This window comes from Danio rerio, chromosome 19 (genome assembly GCF_049306965.1).
Source record: "Danio rerio strain Tuebingen ecotype United States chromosome 19, GRCz12tu, whole genome shotgun sequence".
Lineage (NCBI taxonomy): Eukaryota > Metazoa > Chordata > Actinopteri > Cypriniformes > Danionidae > Danio > Danio rerio.
Genome location: NC_133194.1, coordinates 5,700,001 through 5,724,491, shown reverse-complemented (window position 1 = coordinate 5,724,491; position 24,491 = coordinate 5,700,001). Strand labels below are relative to the sequence as shown.

General features: G+C 35.6%; 1 protein-coding gene across 8 annotated transcripts in view; it reads left to right on the top strand.

Annotated features, from left to right (window-relative positions):
- The first annotated feature begins 1,412 nt into the window (after nt 1-1,412).
- st3gal1 (ST3 beta-galactoside alpha-2,3-sialyltransferase 1) overlaps nt 1,413-24,491 on the top strand; it is a 26,300-nt gene continuing 3,221 nt past the window's right edge. The window contains exons 1-8 of one of the 8 annotated variants that reach the window (XM_073931414.1): nt 1,413-1,458; nt 8,993-9,236; nt 13,272-13,465; nt 13,542-13,721; nt 19,339-19,384; nt 19,499-19,618; nt 20,781-20,835; nt 24,030-24,491. The exon at nt 24,030-24,491 is cut by the window's right edge and continues 269 nt beyond it. In XM_073931414.1, coding sequence (XP_073787515.1) covers nt 9,126-9,236; nt 13,272-13,465; nt 13,542-13,721; nt 19,339-19,384; nt 19,499-19,618; nt 20,781-20,807 — 678 coding nt within the window. In that variant the 5' untranslated portion in view covers nt 1,413-1,458; nt 8,993-9,125 and the 3' untranslated portion in view covers nt 20,808-20,835; nt 24,030-24,491. Of the gene's footprint in view, nt 1,459-4,471; nt 4,535-8,967; nt 9,237-13,271; nt 13,466-13,541; nt 13,722-19,338; nt 19,385-19,498; nt 19,619-20,780; nt 21,716-24,029 lie in introns of those variants that run through there. The other 7 variants (XM_073931409.1, XM_073931411.1, XM_021468259.3 and 4 more) reach the window with 7 other exon arrangements.

Below are 24,491 nucleotides of genomic sequence, written 5' to 3'. Positions count from 1 at the left end.
CAAAATGATTGAAGTGTATGGTGCGTAAATGATGCCTCCTTTATTTATGCTGGGATAATTTACTTTAAAGACCAGGAAAAGGACTTCTTCTTAGCCATAAAAGTGATTTACTGAACATATGGGAGCCTGATTAAAATGCTCATTACAGAGGAAAATTTCAGATGGCATTTAGAGTTTTTGCATCTAAACTCTTCATATGTACAATTGTCATAATGTTTATGTCAATCTTGTGAGATTTGCATTAAACTTAACATAAAATGTGTGCAATACACCTTTAATTGAAATTATCATCTTTTTTCCTATGACTCAGAAATGAAAATTTGATGGAGAAATGATCAAGGATGCATTCTATCATTAAATTGTATGATATTATGCTTGTTTTTTATGAATTTTTGTTGAGGACAGCAAGCTAAAGTTCAGCTCCTGTCACATTTTTATAAGTAAAAATGTATGTTTCTGGTAAAATGTCCCTTAAACATGATGGTTCTTGTTAAGGAAACTAACACTTATTTAGTATGAATGCATATTATTATGTAAAGTGATAGTAAACATATTTTTAGTATTTAAATATATATTTCACATAACATTACAAGGTGCAAACCGCCCTCTAGTGGCCACAGACACACTTCACTGAGAATCCTCTTTAATTCGTCACTTTTGGTTTACCATATCTGAAGACATCAAACAGATAAATTAAGAATATATAAAATATTTACGCGAAAAATAACGATTTAAATATCAATTTTGGGACCAATAGCCAACATAGTGCGTATATAAAATATGCCTATTCATTTTACATTTACAACACTGACCCATATCCTAAGTTACATCAGTTCCACAGCTGGATAACGGAAAAACTTCAGCTACGCTAAGCTAATAGCCTATTTTGTGCTAACCTCCACATTTACAGTAGCTTTCGATATTTTGTTAAAGTCACGCGAAAAATATTGATTTAAATATCCATTTTGGGATGTACTACAGCGAAATACGTGTTCATTTTACATTAAAATAGGCTACTTTACGTATCTGACCTTACATAACCAACATTCAGATCCACAGATGGATAACTAATTTCAGCTATGCTAAAGATAATAAATGTACAGCCTATTTTGCGCTGACCTCCATACAGTAGACCTCTATTTTGTTAAAATAGTCACTCGAAAAATGTAAATATGAATTTTGTGACCAATATAAATAACCCATTAAAGGTTGAAAATAACCCAACACATTTTAACTCATCCATTGGGTTAAATAAACAACTCTACGTTTTTAGAGAGTAATACTATATAGTCATTTTACATTAAAGCAGCTACTTTACATCTCTGACCCTGCGCTTACCCTACGTCAGTTCCACAGCTGCTCGCAATCAATGTGATTGAAAACTTACAAAGCACAGCTGCGACAGCTATCTTGATCAGTTCTCCAGCCACGCAAATGCTCAAACTGATCCAGAATCAGGTCAGAACATAATAGCACACTTCTCGACACAAAAATGGAACTTAATTAGCACACAAACAGACTTAAAGTACCAAACAATATCATTCCTTTGCATTAGCCGAGGCCAACATGTCAGTCTACTGAATGATTTCAGCTATGCTAAAGCTAATTAACGTAGCCTAATATTGTGTGCTGATTTTCACATTTAAAGGCCTCGATATTTTGTTCTGTAATGAATTATTGAATGTTGCTGACACCATTTACTAAAAACACTTTGCTCTAACAGGCAGATTAATAAAGAAATTAGTTCTGTCCTCCCTAAAACGTGATTTACGAGTAATTTTCCAATTTTCTTAGACAAAATTAACTTCATGGATGACTTCTACAAAGCTAACCGTTTGTCTGTTAGAAAGTGTAGACAAACTGTATTGCTGTCATTGTGGCATTTAATGTAAAAGTAGGTTTGTTTCTGTCCTGCTAACTAATGAATTGTGGAATATTGATAAACTATTAGGCTAAATTTGATCAGACAAGTAAAGAAAACATCAACAAAACAACCAGCTTCAGTTCTCTCCAAATTGAACAAATATACGTTTTGTTTACATTAATATAATGTTTGCTCTTATTAGTTTATCTGATCTTTAACAGTAAACGTTTTTAACCATTTAAGAGGTGTTATAGACGCCTATCAGATTTTTTATTGTCCATAAAAACAAAGTATTATTAATTACTTAAATATTAAATAGAAGCTTATTTTTATGTTAAAATATTTTTTTCTATGCCCCAAAAAAGTTTCCAGAAACGTATAAAAAACCTTGAACTGTAAAATTGAAAGTAATAAGCTTAAATGTGAACAAACGCAATGAGCCTGTGTTGTTTATACAGGGTTTAGCGCTAAGGATATTTTCTACTGGCCGTTCTTCCATTGGACCAGTGGTTCAGATTTTTACTTGCCCTGCCAAAATTTTCACCGGTCCCACCAAGAAGATAAAATAAATAAATAAAAAATAGCTTATTCTTAGCCACATATTTTAAATAATCTGTCAAATATTGCCTGTGAATCTAGAATTTAAATGTTTAAAAAATGTTCAAATATTTAGCAGTAAAATAAAGCAGTATGGAAAATGTGTAGGTATTTTATTGCAAAACAAAAGGTGGCTGACTTAAAAGTGACGGAAAACTATGCAAAACATCACTTCATTCTTTTCGTCGTGTTGTACCCATGTAAATATCCAAATAAGTTTCCATAATGTTAGAAACAGAGGTTTTCTTTTAGCCTCATAATTTGATGTTGCAGTCTCTTTACTGTACTGGTTTTTACCAGCTTGTGAAAAAAAAACAAAAAACGTCACAACATACAATCAGATAAAAAGAACTTGAACGCCATAAGGTGTTTACGACTTCATAGAAAAGGTAACATTCAAAGACTTAATAGCACAAATTGCTTCTCAATTCTAAGACTGTATATATGCACGCAATTGACAAATAGTCTCAGGCAAATAAAAATTTTGTGACAAGGCAGCACTGGCCTGATAGGGCTAGTAACAATTCTCTCTACTGTCCCTAGCATCTCTCATCCTGGCCCCGGGCCATCGGGCAGTCCTTATTGTTGAGCCCTGTCATATGCCATTGGAAACCCTGTGTAAGGCCGTACTTACACTATCTACAGTTGCCTCGAACCGGGCCAAAGCACGCTTGTCCCCCCCCCCCCGTCTCCCCCGACGGCCCGCACTCACATTACAATTGGGGCTAGGCACGCTTAAGTCATCGATGCTGAGCTGTTCAGTAAGCACTCTCACTCATCACAGAGGAGATTTCTCTAGTTATATCGCTTGCGGATGTGGTGACACGCAGTCAGATATTTCGCTGAACAGACCAGCCACTTTTGACGCTCATAAATAATCATAAAGCCCTCGTGCTGCAGGAATTAGGAGGTTTGCTGAAGGTGCGCAGCTGTTGTGCAGTGAGGGGTTTAAACTACGGCAGTTTGCGTTCACTGATTAGTAAGAATGATTCATAAACACATATGAAACAGTCCCTTCAAAGTCACGTCTGGCTTTCAGTTTCGGGCTTTGGCGCGTTTTGCACTCACACACAAGCGTACCGCGCCAAAGCCCAAGTGAACCGTGCTCATGCACACCTCTTCCAACCGGGCCAGGGCTGGCCAAGTGAACCGTGCATGAGCACGATTCAGCGCACACACTTCTCAAATGATCCGGGAACTGGGCCTGAGCATGGTTCGGATAGCATAGTGTGTGTAGGCTCTAAAACCAAGCTTTTTGTGGCATAGAGAAACAATAATTGGTATCATAAACATAATAACTTTTCACTTTCAACATTTTTTCACCCTCAAAAAAAGACTTTTGCTGCTTGTTAAACTACTTATTTGAAATTTCAGTTGAAACACAATTACGCCCTATTCACACGGGGCGTCAGCGTCAACGCTTCCCATTCACTTTGAATGGGTGACAACAGGCGTTGCCGAACTGCATTGTGGATCCGTCGGCGCTGCTTCAGAAGCGTTCCTCGCTGCAGAAGTTGGGACCAGCTCAACCTTTCAAGCGCCGACGGAAGCGTCAGCCAATCAGATCGCTGTATGCAAATACACCAGCTCAGACAGTGGCCTATTGCTGACTGAATTTCATTGGCTGACGCTTCTATGACGATCGTTTCAGCTCCAACTTCAGACACGCCCTCTGTCAAGTGTTGACGCTGAAGCCCCGTGTGAATAGGGCGTTAGGTTTTTGTTGGGACGACTTAAGTTAACTTAATCGAATTGTGTTGAGACGACATGAAGGAATTGTGTGGAAAAAAGAGCTAAATATTAATCTCAGATGATGATCAATCTTAGAATACACGATGACTTTTTTTCTCTCCTTGCTTTGCATGATAAGCTGTTGTATTAACAAGTGAGCAAACAGTTTATAGTGCATGTTGTAATGTCAAGGGTGTGTAAAAGGGATGCGCTTCCTCCTCGTTGTCATTTCTCTTTGCTTAGCTGATCAATTCTATACATCATCTGCTGATTCCTTAGGTTTACTGTCACCGTTCCAGATTCTGTTTAGAAGCTGCGGGAACCAAAATTCTGAACAGATCGGTAGGTTAAAATTTAATTGCATGTCTTTTAAATCAATCATTTTTATATGTCAAACACAGGCACACATTCTGTTGCCAACATGATATGCAAATATAAAGTTGGTTTTATATTCACACATTCATTCAAGTAGTCCCAGTATTGTTTACCACACTAATTTGAATATTTGGTCTGAAAATGCATTTAAGTATGACTATAAAACAACATTAGTGCTATTTAATTGACTGTTAACAGTGTTGTGCTTTGATAGACAGTGACTGCTAATATGATTCCCATATTTATAATATGCAAATAATACTTTACTTTGATTATATTGCTAAGGAGAAAGTCTGAATGTGTGAATTTAAAACCCATACTTTATTGAGGTAAATTTGATGTAAGTTCAGTTGATAAGTGTGTTGTAAAATGTACTATATAGGATGTGACATTTGCAGTTAAAACTCCAAGCATAAATTCAGAGAAAGTATATGTTAACATTATATTGAAACATCTGTTTATATTTTCCAAAACCACAAAGTTGTACGAGCAGAAAAATATCAATCTGTAAACGTGTTTTAGCTTTTGAAAGAGGAAAATAAACATGTTGTTTATGTGACCAAAAAAGTTAGCGAGTTTACAGTGTACAAAAATACTGTAAAAATTCTGTGAATTAAACTGCACAACCTGAAATAAACAATGATAATCAAAAGGATGAGAGCTGGCTCTCTGTAGAGCAAAAACAAATTTTATTTTACTTTAAATTTATGAGGGAAAATCGTCGTTAAGGATGTGACGTCTCTTTATAATGCATGTGACAGATGTGAAATTGGCACTTGTGTGACTTCAGTAAATCAAATATAATTGTTTGAAAACATTTATAGAGACATTTGTGAGTGTTTTTACAGAACTGTAAGATACAAGCCTACTCAAATCGCTATTTTGGCAAGCAATTTTTCATGTCAAGGTTGACATTTGCATGGAATTGCTCATATGCAATTACCCTGTAGACACTCTTTTACGGTTCTATAAAAACAGACTGAGACACAATCACAGTGTATATATAGCTATTATGTCAGTTAAATAGCATTAAAACAGTTTTAATGTCATTGTGAAATGTCACATTATTGAATATCTGTACAAATTAGTGACTACAGAAATGAATTACTACGCTGTACAACCCAATAGTCAACTTTACCAAATGTAATGAGTGTAGCTGAATCAGAATTGACTGAAAGTTAATTCTACTCATTTAAAAAAAGTTTTAAACCCAGTGTTGAAGGTAATGAGTTTAATTGTCGCGTATGAACTGAAAAGCCGGAGGGGGGGCCGTGGTTGATTGGCTGGATGTCGTGCGAGAACTAAAGACCGTGTGGGGGGAGGGGGGTGTTAGTGGCTGGTGTCGCTGGGGCAATTCAGATCAATTTGGAAGGACACTTTCTATCCAAGACTAAAAAGGGCATGTGCACTGCACAGTTTGAGCTCTATGTGTGCACGTGGCCGGCTCATATAGACTAGTTTTATTTATTTTTTTAAATCAAATGGTTTGTTGTTGCTTTAACTTATTGGGTTTTACAGTACTCAGTTGGTTTGAGTTCTCTTCATTTATTGGGTTTTACGGTGCTCAAAGTGAAGTTTATTCATAAAATAATTTCGAGTGGATCACGTGCTTATGTCTGAACACGGTTGGTCTTGCATTAGCTACTGTATGTATGATCCACCAATCAGACGATTCCTAACCCACTATAAAGAGCCAGGGTTTCTCACTACAGTCATTCGATTTGAAGAATCCCCCCTTCCACCCCTACTTCTCCACCTTTCCCTTCACATGGCGGCATGGTGGCCCAGTGGCTGGCGCTGTTGCATCACAGTGGGAAGTCACCGGTTCTAGTCCTTTATCAGGACGTCTGTTGTTTCTGTGCAATCATTTTAGTCATCAGCTCTAATCAAGGTGGAGTTGTCGATATACCTGAGCTCGAAGCTCCCCTCTCGCCCTGCAAACAGGAGGGAGCCCAGGGCTCAAGGACCTTTTGGGCTCAGGGCTCTCTCCCGGAACAGCATGCCAAATTTGCTTATAATTAATCATCAGCTAAGTGGGAACTCTTGAATTGCCTATTTACTCAAATGGATTAAGTTCACAGTACTCATTAGCATTAGTTCTTGAACTTAAATGGTTTTTAGCAATCGGTTTCAAAGTTTGAGTTGCCCTAACTTTTTGAGTTTTACAGTGCAATATTAAATCTGTAATTCTACTGTAACAGAATCATTTACCTAATAGAAAGCTTACAAAACCTGTCACTGGTGCAGAACCTTTTCAAAAAGCACACTTTTGTACTTTCCAGGTACATATTAGTTGCTTAAAGGTACATAAAAGTGCAAATATGTACCTCATAGTACATTAACAGTACAACATTGTACCTTTAAGGAACCAATATGTACCTGTAAGTACAAAATTGCACTTTTTGAAAAGGTTTTGTACTATTTTTCTTCTTCTGAGAGTTTGCCATGTTAAGTTTTTAAGTGCTGAAGAAGGGAACTTAAAGTTCATTCCAGTGGTGTAGTGGTGTGTGCATGCATTTTGGGTAAACTCTTAAATGATGCCCCCCTCCCTTTTTTTAAAGAAAGGGATGAACACTTTGTATTTAATTGGGCCAGTGATGTTTGCACAAGGTCATTTAACTCCTGCATGACTTGACTTTGCTGTATATATCATGATGAAATGAATATCACCAACAGAAGAGTTGCAGATCTTCATTTCTGCCCCGCAGACTATAATTAGATAACTTATGAACTCCTTGTTTGTTTACACATGAAAATGTTATAATGTAAGTCTGTCATCTCGCACAGAGTCTGTGCCAGTCAATTCTTCTGCAAACACAGAACTCCTTGGCACAGCTGATTTGCAACAGATAGTAGCCGTGGGCCAGAGTGTGTCAACAGCATTATAAGTTTAAAAGTGCATTTAGCAAATATTAGCCTATACTGGTACACAGGCTTAAAGGATAAAAATAAGATGCATTCAAACTAGGGCGAGCATCATGTTTAAAAATGAGATTAGCTTACTTTAAAGCAAACATTAAGATATAATTACAATATATTCAAACATTATGCTACGCAAACTGTTTGATTATAAATAATACCTGAAATGAAAAGCCTTGCTCATTTTTGGCTAAGATAACAGGAAAAATGGTGGGCAAGTTTTTATTATGATATAACACAATTAGTTCTGTTCTCACGATTTCTTCCCACCCAGCACGAGACGTCTTTTCGACGAACTTTTGCTGGGTGGGTTGTCAGAGCAATGACGTCGAGTGTTATTGTTATTTTCATTCTTGTTGCTGGATCAGAGCTCTGAGGAAACCATAGATATATACATTAGATGTCGCCTGGCCTGTTGTTGTCTATTGGACGGAATGAGTCAATTGGGCCGCCATCTTGCTACAGGGTAGCGCTCCTTTGAAATGAATGCGGGACCAAGGTACAGTGGAGGACTGTGGCCATGCAAAGCCAGAGATATACACATATACACATATATCTATGATCGGGAGTTTTCCTGGATGTTAGTATGTATTTTTTTTTTCTAATTACGAAAATTATAATTTTACATCACTTTTCTACATTGATGGATCAGTGACCGCACGGGCATTCCTGACAAAAAGCTTGTGTTTGTGTGTACAGAAATATACTATCCGCCCTCCCTGTTAAATTTAATATAATCCGTGTCCTGAAACACATCTCCTCTCCTGCTTCTCCTCACTTCTCATACTGACAGAGGGAGCGATTAGTTTGTGAATGAATCCCCCGAATGACTCTTTCACTAACGTTAGCCGACAATAATACAAGTTTCTGGCAGCGCAGCATCTCGTTGTCATATGTCCTTTGCTTTATTTGCTGATTTTATTCAACAAAACTAGCATAAGCCGAGTGTTTAGTGCGAGTTGGAGCTGCTTTGCCGTATGGTGAATGCAGTAAGTGACTGTATTATCATCAATAACGTTACCTGATTAGCACAAAAGTTCAGAACATACAAAAACAGAAAAAAATACCTATGAAATGTTCTGCCTTTGTGCTTTGTTTTCTTTGTTTGCTCGTTACTACACCCGTAGACAGCGCTAAAGTCCCGCATCTTCACGTAATAACTTGACTAGTGCGGTTGAATGACACTTGTCCTGGGAGCACTGTAACAATGTGGCGGCGCTATTGACGCATGCTCAGGGTCCCTATGCGATATCTAGTGTATATATCTATGTGAGGAAACTAGGAGCATGCGCAAAACAATGAAACCATCGCAATGTATGAAACTTAAAAACGAAGCTAGTTTAAATGTACTCAATAATGCGAACGTAGAAAATACAAAGTTAATAACATTTAATAGTGCCAACTTTTTATAATTATGCTCCAGCTTTTTAATGATTAACATAATAAATAGCACTAACTATGCTTTATTTTTATTTTTTCAGTTGTAAATATGTTTCCCTTCAGTAGATTTCCATACGTGACGGCTCTCTTCTCTTGTGGCATCTTCTTGCTGTTTATCTTCCTTCAAAACACGGTGATTTACAACTCCCTTCAAACGGTTTACTCCACCGGAGGTCTGTGCGCCTGTAATAAATGTGTGATGGATCTGAACGACGAAGACTGGTTCTTCATTCGCTTTAACCCTACAGTTCCAACTCTGCTGAACAGGAGAAACAGCGCAATGCGGTCGGACGTCTTCGAGTGGTGGCAGGTAGCTACACAGCTTTTAAATAAGTTCATGATATTTTTTGGTAATCCTAATTAGGGAAATCATATAAACAGCCATTGACTATTAAGAGCAACAGTGTTTACAGTCAATTAAATAGTGCTAATGTTTTGAAGTCATACTAGCATGTGATTTCAGACTGGATATTCAAAGTAGATTAGCATGGTTAACAATATAGGGAGTGTGTCACTGAACGAATGTGTGAATATAAAACCAGCTTTACCTCAGTGGGAGACTCTGATGCTGATAAAACCCCATTTCCGCCACTGAGAGAAAAAAAAGATTATAAAGTCAGAATACTGGGTTTTAAAGTCAGAATTGCGAGTGAAGTCAGAATTGCTGGTTATAGTCAGAATTCTGAGTTTAATGTCAGAATTGCGAGTTACATAGTCAGAATTGCGAGTTAAGTTAGAATTGCGAGTCAAAGTCAGAATTGTGAGTTATAAAGTCATAATTTCGAGTTATAAAGTCAGACTTGTGAATTATAAAGTCAGAATTGCGAGTTACAAAGTCAGAATTGTGAGTTAAGTTAGAATTGTGAGTTATAAAGTCAGAATTGTGAGTTAAGTTGGAATTGTGAGTCATAAAGTCAGAATTGTGAGTTATAAAGTCAGAATTGCGAGTTAATTTAAAACTGTGAGTCATAAAGTCAGAATTCTGAGCTATAATGTCAGAATTACGAGTTATAAAGTCAGAATTGTGAATTATAAAGTCAGAATTGCGAGTATCAAAGTCAGAATTGCGAGTCAAAGTCAGAACTGTGAGTTATAAAGTCAGAATTACGAGTTATAAAGTCAGAATCGATAGTTTTAAAGTCAGAATTGCAAGTTAAGTTAGAATTGTGAGTTATAAAGTCAGAATTGTGAGTTATAAAGTCAGAATTGTGAGTTAATTTAAAACTGTGAGTCATAAAGTCAGAATTCTGAGCTATAATGTCAGAATTACGAGTTATAAAGTCAGAATTGTGAATTATAAAGTCAGAATTGCGAGTATCAAAGTCAGAATTGCGAGTCAAAGTCAGAACTGTGAGTTATAAAGTCAGAATTACGAGTTATAAAGTCAGAATCGATAGTTTTAAAGTCAGAATTGCAAGTTAAGTTAGAATTGTGAGTTATAAAGTCAGAATTGTGAGTTATAAAGTCAGAATTGTGAGTTAATTTAAAACTGTGAGTCATAAAGTCAGAATTCTGAGCTATAATGTCAGAATTACGAGTTATAAAGTCAGAATTGTGAATTATAAAGTCAGAATTACGAGTTATAAAGTCAGAATTACGAGTTATAAAGTCAGAATTGCGAGTTATAAAGTCAGAATTGCGAGTTATAAAGTCAGAATTGCGAGTTATAAAGTCAAAATTCTGAGCTATAATGTCAGAATTACGAGTTATAAAGTCAGAATTGTGAATTATAAAGTCAGAATTGCAAGTTATAAAGTCAGAATTGCAAGTTATAAAGTCAGAATTACGAGTTATAAAGTCAGAATTACGAGTTATAAAATCAGAATTATGAGTTATAAGGTCAGAATTACGAGTTATAAAGTCAGAATCGCAAGTTATAAAGTCCGAATTCTTAGTTATAATGTCAGAATTGCAAGATAAAAAGTCATTTAAAAGGGTAATTTTAGAAAAAGTCAACCAATTTCCAGATGAAAAAACTGTGTACGGATCATTTTTGACCCATTAGTCAATATGGTTAACCTTCTTATGCTTTTGTGCTGTTTTGTTGGACTGTTTGTTTCTCTTGTCCTCGTTTGTAAGTTGCTTTAGGGAAATTTGTCTAAATGATGAAATGTAAATTCATGTCTTGTCTGTGGAGAGGTCAGCACCATAAAATGTTCATTCAATGAACTGACAGGATGTCCTACCTGCATGTCAAATACCTAGGTATTTGTATAACTTTCACTCTGTTTGCATAGACAGACATGTACCAGACACTATGCAGACTGAGAATGGAAGACACACAGCACATTCCTTATGTTCATCTAAACCAACAACACCTGGGCCCGGTTTTTCAAAAGGTTTAATCCAGATAAAATAGACCTGGGTTTAGTAATCCTGTTTTTGCGATCCATGATCACGTAATCCAGCTTACTTTTTGAGCCAGTTTTTCAAAGCAACATCGGATAGGAATTTTTCAGGATCACTAAATCTGGATTATGAGTGCTCAAACAGGATAGGAAATCACAATGTAGAACTATAGATTGGTAAAGAGCAACAAGTAGAATAGCCAGTGTGGGGTCAATTTTTAATTTTGAAAAGACACGCACATTAAAAAAAAAAAAAAAAATCCTTTTTTAGCAGTCCGCTCATCTGAGACCTACAACACAAACACTGTACATTGAGGATGTTTATAACAAGTTTCAAATATAGATGTATTGAATTAAAAAAGACTTGTCAAAAATCCTTTGTCCAAAATCCTGGTGGATTACTTTTGAAAAAACGTGATTATAAGCAACCATCACAGTTATTAACGTCTACACCTTCCCCAAACCTAAACCCAACCATCACAGTTATTAACGTCTACACCTTCCCCAACCCTAAACCCAACCATCACAGTTATTAACGTCTACACCTTCCCCAACCCTAAACCCAACCATCACAGTTATTAACGTCTACACCTTCCCCAACCCTATACCCAACCATTATCGTTATTAATGTCTACACCTTCCCCAACCCTAAACCCAACCATCACAGTTATTAACGTCTACACCTTCCCCAACCCTAAACCCAACCATCATCGTTATTAACGTCTAAACCTTCCCCAACCCTAAACCGAACCATCATCGTTATTAACGTCTACACCTTCCCCAACCCTAAACCCAACCATCATCGTTATTAACGTCTACACCTTCCCCAACCCTAAACCCAACCATCATCGTTATTAACGTCTACACCTTCCCCAACCCTAAACCCAACCATCATCGTTATTAACGTCTAAACCTTCCCCAACCCTAAACCCAACCATCATCGTTATTAACGTCTAAACCTTCCCCAACCCTAAACCCAACCATCATCGTTATTAACGTCTACACCTTCCCCAACCCTAAACCCAACCATCATCGTTATTAACGTCTAAACCTTCCCCAACCCTAAACCCAACCATCATCGTTATTAACGTCTACACCTTCCCCAACCCTAAACCCAACCATCATCGTTATTAACATCTACACCTTCCCCAACCCTAAACCCAACCATCACAGTTATTAACGTCTACACTTTCCCCAACCCTAAACCCAACCATCATCGTTATTAACGTCTTCACCTTCCCCAACCCTAAACCCAACCATCATCGTTATTAACGTCTTCACCTTCCCCAACCCTAAACTTAACTGTCACAGTAGCATGGGCATTTACTTAGTGAGCGTAATAATGTCCACTATTTATTGGAACTGGTCCAGTATGTCATGCTACAGACTTCAGCAAGGACATCTTAAATGATTTACCAAATCTGAAGTTCTGATTCTTAAACACATGGTGGCAGCATTGCAGGATATATTTTTATATATGTGCTTTACACTAATAAGATGAATCATATTTCTGGATTTTTGTTATGCTACAATAATGCTACAATATTGTTTATTTTATTTAATTTGATTAAATGAATAATAATGCAAAGAAATTAATTCTTAAGTTATTATAGTACCTCAAATAGTCATCAAATCACTTTTATCGTCACATCAGCACCAGCATGTGTACTATGATGAATGAAAAGATTAGTTGCTGGTTCCAGACAGTGCAAAATACAGACATACTCCGAAAAAAAATAAATAAACAATATACTATTAGCAATATTGACGATAAATATGTAAAAGACAATAAATGCGTAAAGAAACACATTAAACACATGTAGACACAGATAGATAAGTACACAGTCAAAAAGGTGTACACATAGTTATCTAATAGTAATGTCTTTAGAATAAAATTGCACCATTGTAATGGTGATTTGTGCAAGAGCTGCATTTTAAAATGCCTTCAGGATCCTTTTTTGGGAGCTCTGAAACCTTATCCTTTAACATTCTTATAGGGTCTGCAATCTGATTCACAAAAGGCTAATTTCTCAGATGTGGTGGACATATTGTTTTCTCTGTTCCCCGATGAAGAACACTATGTAGTCACTGATCCAAATCGATGCAGGATCTGCGCTGTGGTGGGAAACTCTGGGAACATCTTGGGATCCCATTATGGTCAACTAATAGACAGCCACGATTTTGTCATAAGGCAAGTTGTTGGAAATATAAATCATAAAACTAAAAAAAAAAAAAGTTAAAATTGATTGTCTATGCTCATTCCCAAGGATAAATAAAGGCCCAACTAAAGGCTATGAGACGGATGTGGGGTCTAAGACCACTCACCGGATCATGTATCCCGAGAGCGCTATGGATTTGGACAACTCCACTCATCTGGTGCTTCTGCCCTTTAAGGTCAAAGACATGCAGTGGCTCATCAGTGTTTTCACTACAAAACACATCACAAGGTATGATTGCTTGATGAATATTTGAATAGATGACAGATATATAATATATATAATATAATATATTTTATAAAATATAGCGGTTAACTTACACTACCTGACAGATCTTGTCGTCGATGCCAGTTGTAAGAGCAACAATTTATAACTTGACTTCTAGTTTCTGATTAATCATCTGTTGAGCTGCATCCCAATCGTCACAAAAACTGCAAGATTCTCACAGAAATCAGTCAAGTTTGGTGAAGGAAGAATTATGGTTTGGGGTTACATTCAGTATGGGGGTGTGCGAGGGATGGCAACATCAACAGCTTGAGGTATGAAGACCATCCAAGCTCATGGGAGTCATACAAAATATTTGTTCTTGTTCCACTGCACCATGCCTTTATATTCTATACTGGACATTATTTCTGTTAAGTGACAAGACTTTTGTCTTTTTTTTTTTGTAAGTCAGAGCTTACTGTCCTAATTAAATTATTAAAAATCAAGGCATGATCATGTTTTATTTTGGTAAAATAAGCGTAATCTAGAGGCCTTTGGCTTTTATAAGCCACTTCTGATACCAAATGATCAACTAGAAGTCAAGGTATTATTTGTTGTTCCTTAAAACATGGATTGACAACAAGATTTTTGTGAGGTAGTGTAAGTTGGCATCAGTAGTCTTGCATATTGTGCTGTATTTCCAAGTGAAATGGCTTCTTAAACTAGAAATAAGTCATTTTTGTCCATTGGTAATTGATTGAGGGGACCTTGGTAGCAACAATATAGCAAAATGGTCATTCGCAATAGTCACATCGTATGATAATAATATAATAATAATAATATAATATTTCATATTTTTAATATAATAATTCAGGCATAAATTGTAAATTTTTTTACTTCAATAATGATTAATTACATTGATTCATTTAATAAGTTTTATTATAGATTTACATAAGGCATTTGATACAATAAATCATAATATATTGGTAAATAAATTAGAAACTTATGGTATTAGAGGAGTAGCCTTGAACTGGATAAGCACTTATTTAAAAAATAGGCAACAGTTTGTGGAAATTGGCAACCACAAATCATCATATCTAAATGTAAGTTGTTGCATACCACAAGGATCAGTTTTAGGTCCAATATTGTTTATAATTTACATATGTGTAAGATATCAGAGTTGTTTATTTTTATTTCATTTGCAGATGATACGAGTATCCTTTGTTTTGAGGATCATTTTCCAAAACTTATGGAGTTGATTAAAACAGAAATGAATAAATTGAAATTAGGGTATGGCGTAAACAAATTGTCTCTAAATACGAGTAAAACACAGGTTATGTTGTTTGGGTAATTAAAAAGTAGTTATAATATAGATTTAAAAATTGATAATATAAAGAAAGTATATGCAATTAAGTTTCTTGGTGTTGTATTGGATCATAAAATTGGTTAGAAACCACAAATAAATAACGTGATATCAAAATTAGTAAAAACTGTAGCAATAATGTATAAAGCAAGATTTATCCTGCACAATAAATCAATGTAAATGTATATATTATATAACACACTTATGTTGCCAAATATGAGTTATTGTGTTGAAGTTTGGGGGAATACATATAAATCTAATTAACGATCCGTAAGTACAATGCAGAATAAAGTAATTAGACTAATAGAAAATGTGGGGTATTTGGAGCATACAAATCCTTTATTTTTAAATTAAAGAAGTTCAATGATTTGGTTAGATTTAAAGAACAGCATAACTTATGTTTAAAGCTAAGAATAAAGTACTTCCGAAATGCATACAAAAGTTTTTTGAAGAAAGACAAGGGGGGTATAATGTGAGAGAAGAACTAAATTTTAGGAGGTTGAAAACAAAGACAACTTTAAAAAGTTTGTGCATGTCTGTCTGTGGTGTAAAACTATAGAACAGTCTAGATCAGACTCTCAAACAATGTCAGCATAATAATCCATTAAAAAAGTTAATATATATAAAATATTATAAATATATAAAATATATTTATAATAATATAAATATGTATTAAAGGAATATAATGATGAAGGCGATTTGAAAAAGGATAATGAGTAATTTGCAGTACTATGCATTTTTTTTCTTTGGGTCTGTTACAAAATGCAAAGGTACAAATGGAGTCAAACATTTAATAAGTCAAAGATGTTAAAAGGATAAAATATGTTTCATATAAAAAGAAGAGAAATAAGTTGAAGTAATTGACAAGTGATGGATGTGGTAATGGGGTGGGAAAACAATAAGCTTGTGCTTCATCCCACTCCATTTTCAACCATGTTGAAATGTATTTATTGTTAATGATATTTAATGTGTGATATTTTTGTTCAAAAATAAATAAATCAATTTAAATTACTGTACCTAAATACTGTTAGACTCAAAAATAAATCCAGATTAAACTGTTTATTTCAGGTGTATTTTTTCATAACTGTAAATATGCTTGTAGATTTGTTATGATTTTTTTTGCAGATGCACATCTCTACAGAATCATCCCTGTCAATCTAAAATGATCAATTCTCAAGTCATCTGATGAAATTGTAGTAATATGGCAATATGTATCGCAGAATAACAAAATATCGCAATGTTAGTTTTTCCAATATCATGCAGCCAAAGATGATTTGCTATTGGTTAATTATAAATGTAAACTATATGAGGTCGACCAACAGCAAACCACATTCCCCCAATCAATTTCCAATGGACAAAATCTAAATTTTCTAGTTTGAGAAGACTTTTCACTTCTTTTTTTTTTCCCGCCTCTGTGCCAGAACATGTAATTCAATTCAGTTTAAGTTTATTTGTTTAGTGCTTTTCACAATAAATAACAGTCCAAATCTGTTTTACAAAAGGTAGACGTTATCAGCCTACTTAACTCAACATCTGAAAAATTAAGGAGTTGTGTATATGGTGAACAGTATAAAAACATAGTTAACCTGCAGCGGTACAGTATAGTGTCTTTTCCACAAAGGTGACGTCTATGTGTATAATACATTTTCAATCAAGTGTATTTGTGTATTGCTTAAGATTGTGTGTTGTCCTTAAAAACCTCATGGGGCTTGACATCAGAGAAAAGAAGTCATTAGGTGTGCCCTAAATCTTATACTTAGGCATGATTTGAAGCCATTTTTTTATGTAAATAGTGTGACAAGTGCTCTCACATAAAAAAGTAAATAAATATACATAATAACTGCACCTTTAAATTGAAATACCTGGATGACTCACAAAACTAAGGAACTGAAACTAAAACTAAATACCTGCTTGAGCTCATTAAACTAAGGAATGTTGAATTGCATGAAAACAAAACAAAATAGTTTACAAAATTAAGTTGTGTGATAAAATGTAATGACACATGGAAAAAGTATTGCACATAAGGAAATGGAGGTGTAGAAACGCCCAGATAGCAGCTGAAGTCTCTAATTATTTATTCAGCAACACTTTGCTATTTATCATAATCAGGGCTTGACATTTTTTTGATCACCAGCCACTGTGGCTAGTAGTTTTCCAATGTTACTAACCACTCGCCATTTTCGCTAGCCACAATTTTGTTGTTGGGAAAATATATTTTATATGCATGAATATGACTTTGACAAGCTAAAATTACTTGATTTAGATTTTGTGGAATGTCCACATGCCTTCTAATTCATTTTAGTTTTTGTGTATGTTGTGTATGAGCTTGCTCAGTGAGCATTAGCACATGGTTCATGGTTTCATAGTGTTGTATTACAATTAGTTTTTATTTATTAGTTTTTTTTTTCAGAGTTCGAAGGATTTACCAAATTTATCTCTATAACCAGACTAAAAATAAATAAATAATTATTTGTTATCCACAAATTTTAAATAATGTGTCGAAACAAACAAATTATAGCTGAATACTATTTATTCAACAAAATATTCTTTAAAAAAAAAAAAAAAAAAAAAAAACAGTTGACACCAGTTAACTACCCATAAATGGGAAGTTAATATCCTATATCTTGTTTAAATAATGGTTAAAGCGAAAGCAACCGGTGCTGCTTACAAAAAGACCAATCTGGAGCTCTTGAAAGCAGCAGGACTGTGGGTGCATGAGCATAACTTTTTGTTTAGTCTGTTTGAAAGAGAATCGATCACACTAGTTGCGTTCCCAGACATGGTTATGTAATGTAATGTGTACTTGTATAGCGCATTTATTGTGTATGGCCATACACCCAAAGCGCTTCACAATCATCAAGGGGGGTCTCTCCACACCACCACCAGTGTGCAGCATCCACTTGGATGACGCTACGGCAGCCACAGGACAACGGCGCCAGTGCTACACACCATCTATAGGTGGAGTGATCGAGCCAATTTGGTGGATAGGGATGATTGGGAGGCCATGATCGTAAGGGCCTATTGAGGGACTTTGGCCAGGACACCGGGGTTACACCCCTGCTCTTTATAAGAAGTGCCCAGGGATTTTTAATGACCACACAGAGTCAGGACCACGGTTTAACATCTCATCCGAAAGACGGCGCCTACTGACAGCATGGTGTCCCCTTCACTTTTACTTGGGCATTAGGTCTCATACAGACCACAGGGTGAGCACCCCCTGCTGGCCTATCTAACTCCGCTTCCAACAGCAACCTAGTTTTCCCTTGTGGTCTCCAGTACCATCCAGGTACTGACCAGGCTCAGCCCTGCATAGCTTCAGTGAGTAACCGGTCTTGGGATGCAGGGTGATATGGCTGTATGTATGTATGTGTATATATGGCTGTACGGTTGTTTCAAGCAAGGAAACGGGAGCTCCCACATGTTTTAAACAGTCTCGCACATTACATCAGCTGTTGGCGCGAGTGATTGTCCTCTCATTCAGTATTCAACCTGCTTTCTTTTGCCCACACGAACAAAGTTATATTTGTCAGTCATGCTACTTTTCTATTATAAGATCGCAGTTGCACCAATATTGGGCCATCCTTATTGTCGAACCTTGCTTTTAAGAAAACTACAATTTAAAAATCATTTTCAACCAGCCATTATGGCTATGAGGTGGCTGTCTAACCCGCCACAGCTATGGCAGGTTGGCGGGTGTTAGTGTAAAGCCCTGGTCATAATTAATATTAGCTGCTTCAGTCCAGTGCCGTTTTAACTAAGACGTACTAATGTAAACGGGGCCTCTGTGTGTATTTTTTGTGAGCATGTTGCTTCTGCGACGGGGGCGGGGGCGGAGGATCGTGATGCCAGCACAGCATCATGATGTCTATCAGCCATCGGCGATGGGCGATGGTGTCATCTATTGACCCAACCCTACTATTGACCTTATTCGTCAATGCTGAAGTGCGCTCGTTTTAACGAATGCTTTAAAACTTCCGATTCAGTCGGATTAATAAGGAATAATAAACGGCAGAAAACGGTCAAACTACTTGATCTACAAACAAGTGTGTTAGAATAATATCATAAGAAAATCAACAACATCAAGCAGCAAAACGAGCTGTTTTTAACGTCTAAAACAGAATGGAAGTAAATGAGAGCTGAAGTCTCAAGCCAAAAAGATTCAAATGACTGCGCCCGCTTGTACACGAGTAATAAGGTCAATAGTATTCCAAAATGAAAATTTAGATTTCATTGGGGACTGGAAACTTTCATGATTTTTCCCGCTTTATTTCTTTTCCTCAGCACTTATTTAAAAGTGAGACCTACCATAAACGCTGATCGAGAGAAGGTGAGAATCATATACATTTCTAAATAACATGCACATGTTGATCTGTGTAGTTTTGCTAAACAACTATAAATAAAAATGCAGTCACCATCACCTGAAGTGTAATCATTCCCTAAGGTGATGATCATCCATCCTGCCTTTATAAAATACGTCTATGAGAGCTGGCTGCGGAAACACGGCAGTTACCCATCAACCGGATTCATTACGCTGATATTTGCCCTGCATATCTGCGATCAGGTAAAAGTTTCTTGTTTCATTACCTCCAGGGATTTTTTTTTTACTATAGTTATGAACTCAAGACTGATTATAAGGTAAAACGTTTTTCGGCATCGCTTGAAGGTCCTGTGAAGTGCTTCGAAATGTACATTTTTATTCGATGTATAAACATCGAAGAGAGGGTGGGACAAAAAGAACCGCCAATAGCATTTTGCTTTATCACCGGTCTGCCAGTGAGAGTGGTTGAGCTCAAGTGCATCAAATGAGAAGCGTCTTGAGGGGCGGCAGGGCATGTCAGACACTAGATAGCATTTGATTGGTGAGAAATTGGAGTATATAGTGATGTGAAAAAAAAAAAAAAACTTGATTCATTTAGGCCACGGAAGTGCACAAACTACAAGCTTTACATGTTTATATTAAACAATACAGAATTGTTTTATATAATGTAAATATATAGAGAAATAAGTGGTCACACTTTATAATAAGGTTCATTAGTTAATGTTAGTTAATGCATTTACTGACATGAACAAACAATGAACAATACATTTACTACAGTATTTGTTTGTGCTAGTTAACGTTAGTTAATGAAAATACAGTAGTTTATTGTTATTCATGTTAACTCAACTAATGTTAACAAGCATGGACTTGCATGTTAATAATCATTAGTAAATGTTCAATTATGATTAATAAATGCTGTACATGTGTTGTTCATGATTAGTTTATGTTAGTAAATGCATTAACTAATGAACCTTATTGTAAAGTGTTACCTAATAAGCCTATAAATGTACTGGTAGTTTAATACAAGGTTTTTGTAGCGTAACACACAACACCAACCCACACAATATATCACTTTAAAATATTAAAAATATTAATAAATGTCACCTTTTTTTAACTTTTCGAGGTTAAAAGTTGTTGGAAAAAAGATCAAGGTCCCAAACTGCAATACAAAAGCATAAATAAATTGGAGAAAATCAAACATGGATCACAAAATACAGAAAACGGCTCATTTTTATCCATATTGATTGAGTTTTCAGATGCATTATTTGCTCCGCATGATCATCCATAAAATAACATCAGTCAAGCGTTAAGAGAGTGGATTTTTGCGGAGCCTTATCGGCTCTATATTATTGCGTAATCCACACACATGCAGGCACACTAATCTAATTTAATATTTAACTTTCAGTTCGATAAAGTGCATTGGAGTCGCTGATATGCTGATTCTTCTGTCTCCCACACAGGTCAGTGTTTTCGGGTTTGGCGCTAAGCTTGACGGGAACTGGCATCATTATTTTGACGAAAGCTTAGCTCACTTTAACAGAGGCCGACATGGGGGAGATTATGAAAACAGAACCATACACAAGCTTTTGCTGATGAACAAGATTGCCTTGCATAAAGGGCTGTAATGTTGACATATTGGTACAAGTGAGGCACAAAAAAAGAATTATTTATATGAATATTTATCATCTATTTTCCTGTTTAATCAGGTGGGTTTTTTAACAAAAATGTTCGTATTTACAATGGCCTGACATACAGTGGGATAAATAGAGAAATAAATAATAAAGACATATATGATGTAGGACTGCAAAATGGTGCCGGAGTCCAAAACAATGCTAGAAAATTGTATATTTAGAGCTGCTGTTGTTACATTAAAATTGCAGCATCTAAATATGCAAACCTATGTGCTCTCACATGATTTATTTATTGTATTTGTGTTGTATTTATTCACACTGGAGCAATATTAGTGTATTTATTTTGTCCTGTACAAGAAACAAATGGCTGGGATCGATGTAGATAACACACAAATAAAATAAAAAAAACATTATAGCCACATAAAGGATGTCCTCAGGCGTAACTATCAATTAAGACTCCATACACTGAAAGAAAATGGTTCATTGCAATTGTAAGTGAATTTAAGCAAACAAATTAAGGTAAATCCAACCAATATCAATTGTTTACAGACACTTACCATAAATAATAATTAATAAATCCAACGTTTCATTTCCTTCAGTGTAAATGTAACCTGAATCTACCTGTATATGCTGTGATTGAATGACGTTAAGTATAAATGTTTGATGCTTGTCAAGCAGCTTCTTTACATTAAAATAAATATTAATAATTGTTATTGCATTGTAATTGTTGTGTTTGTTCAGTAATCCTTCAGTAATCCTAATCCTAATTTGTTGAACTCAGTAATTCAGTAAAAGTGTTACTGTAACTGAAACATTTGACAAATTCCCTGTATTGTAAGAAAACCAATCAGGCATTTGTCAAATTGTGCTTTAATACATTACACAATGCGCAAAGGCAGAATATTGTATAAAGCCAAGCCTATTTAATTGGTAGTGCAGTATGGTGATGGTCAATAATATTAAAAGTAATGCATATATAAAGATGTTCTCAAATTCGACACACTCGCTTTAAATGCTCTTTTATAAATGGGTTGCGAGTTGCGCATTATTTGATTTTAAATACTTGTCTCGAGTCACATTATGAAGCGTAAATCTAACCTGTGTCTCATTAACCACAAGTAAACTTCACTGTACAACTCTAAGTTAATTCAAACTCTTTGAAGAAACTGCAAAAGCATTTAAGTTTTAAAACCAAATGGTTTGAGTACTGTAAATGTATAAAGTTACACATGTATTACACATATACTGTACATTACACATACAGTTGATGTCTGAATTATTACCCCCCGTTTATTTTCTTCCCCCAATTTCTGTTTAATGGAGAGGAGATTTAGTTTAACACATTTTCTGAACATAATAGTTTTAATAACTCATTTCTAATAACTGATTTATTTTGTCTTTGCCATGATGACAGTATATAATATTTGACTAGATATTTTTCAAGACACTTTTATACAGCTTAAAGTGACATTTAAAGGGTTAACTGGGTTAATTAGGTTAACAAGGCAGGGTAATTAGGCAAGTTATTATATAACTGTGGTTTGTTCTGTAGACTATCGGGGGAAAAAATTAGCTTAAAGCGGCTAATAATTTTGACCTTAAAATGGCTTTTAAAAAATTTAAAACTGCTTTTATTCTAGCCAAAATACAACAAATAAGACATACTTTGAAAATTTCCCTGCTCTGTTAAACATCATTTGGGAAAAAATATTTAAAAAAGAAACCAAAATTCAAAGGAGGGCTAATAATTCTGACTTCAACTGTATATCATTTTTGTTTATATCGTTAAACATGTATAGTACTAGTAATCTAAACATTTCAGTAAGTTCAGTTATTAAAACGAATTAAGTCCAAACAACTATATTCTCAAATGCTTTGGTATATAAAGTTACACATAAAACGGCATTAATTCCCTCTACTCATTTGGTTTGAGTTCTCCTTAATATAATCACTTTATGAGTTGCCATAACTTTATTTTCATTACATCAAAGTACCTTTTTTAGAAAATAAGTTAAACTAACTTATTTAATTTAGCAATTTTTCACTGTAAGGTTTTACAGAGCAGTTTCTTTTTGAACAAAGGCCATGTTCGCATATACACATTTTATTTATGAACCGTTGTCTCTGCTTTTCTGTTTAAAAAAAAAGTCAACATAACAATCTGTAACAGTACTTGACTGACTGTAATCTAATATTTCCAGTTCTGTTGCGGTTTAAATCCGTCTTTGTGTTTAATATTTGTCTGCACAAACAGGCTGATTATCTGTAATCCTAAACGTATCATAATTAATATGAACATTTGTAATGTAATGCGTATTTATATAGCACATTTATTGTGTATGGCCATATACCCAAACATGAGGAGGGTCTCTCCACATTACTACCAGTGTGCAGCATCCACTTGATTGATGTGACGGTAGCCACAGGACAACAATGATTGGGAGGCCATGATGGGTAGGGGCCAATGGAGGGAATTTGGCCAGGACACCGGGATTACACCCTTACTCTTTACGAGAAGAGCCATGGGATTTTTTAATGACCACAGAGTCAGGACCTCATCCGAAAGAAGGTGCTCACTGACAGTATGGTGTCCTCTTTTCTGCACTGGGGCATTAGGACTCACACAGCCCCTAGGTTGAGCGTCACATGCTGGCCTCACTTACACTACTTCCAACAGCAGCCTTGTTTTCCAATGTGGTCTCCCATTCAGGTACTGGCAAGACACAGCCATGTTTAGATTCAGTGAGTAACCGTTCTTGGGCTGCAAGGTGATATGGCTGTGGCAATTATGGTATCCTTCAACATGGTGAAATTGTCCTCTACACTGTAAAAAAAAAAAAAAAAAAAAAAAAAACGGGTTGCCTTAAGCTGAATCAAATTAACCTTATGAGTCATTTGAACTTATATTAAACTGTGTGGTGACCCCCAGGGCTCTATTTTGGGTCCAATGCTCTTCAATTTATATATGCTTTGTCTTGGTAATATTATAAGGAAACATAACATCTCTTTTCATTTTTATGCAGATTCTCAGCTGTATGTTCCTTTAAATCTCAGAACTCCCTGCAGTCTCTGATTGTCTTGAGGATATTAAATGTTGGATGGCAAAAAACTTCCTTCAACTGAATAACGACAAAACTGAGGTTGTTCTCTATGGCCCTTCAAAAACAAATTGGGGGCTTGGGAAGTCTTACACCATATGTTAAGTCGCAAGTAAAAAAAAACTCTGAGTTATCTTCGATTCTGAGCTTTGGCTAGAAAAACAAATTAGCTCAGTCATGAAGAATTGTTACTATCAGCTGAGGATCATCTCTAGACTCAAATCCATTCTTTCCTTTTAAGATCTGGACAATGGGCAAGCACCGTATATATCAGAACCTATTAACCTACAGTCAACTCCTCGGTCTCTTAGGTCGTCAAATACAATTTTACTGCAAATTCCTCGGTCACGACTTAAACTGAAAGGAGATAGAGCCTTTGCAGTCGCT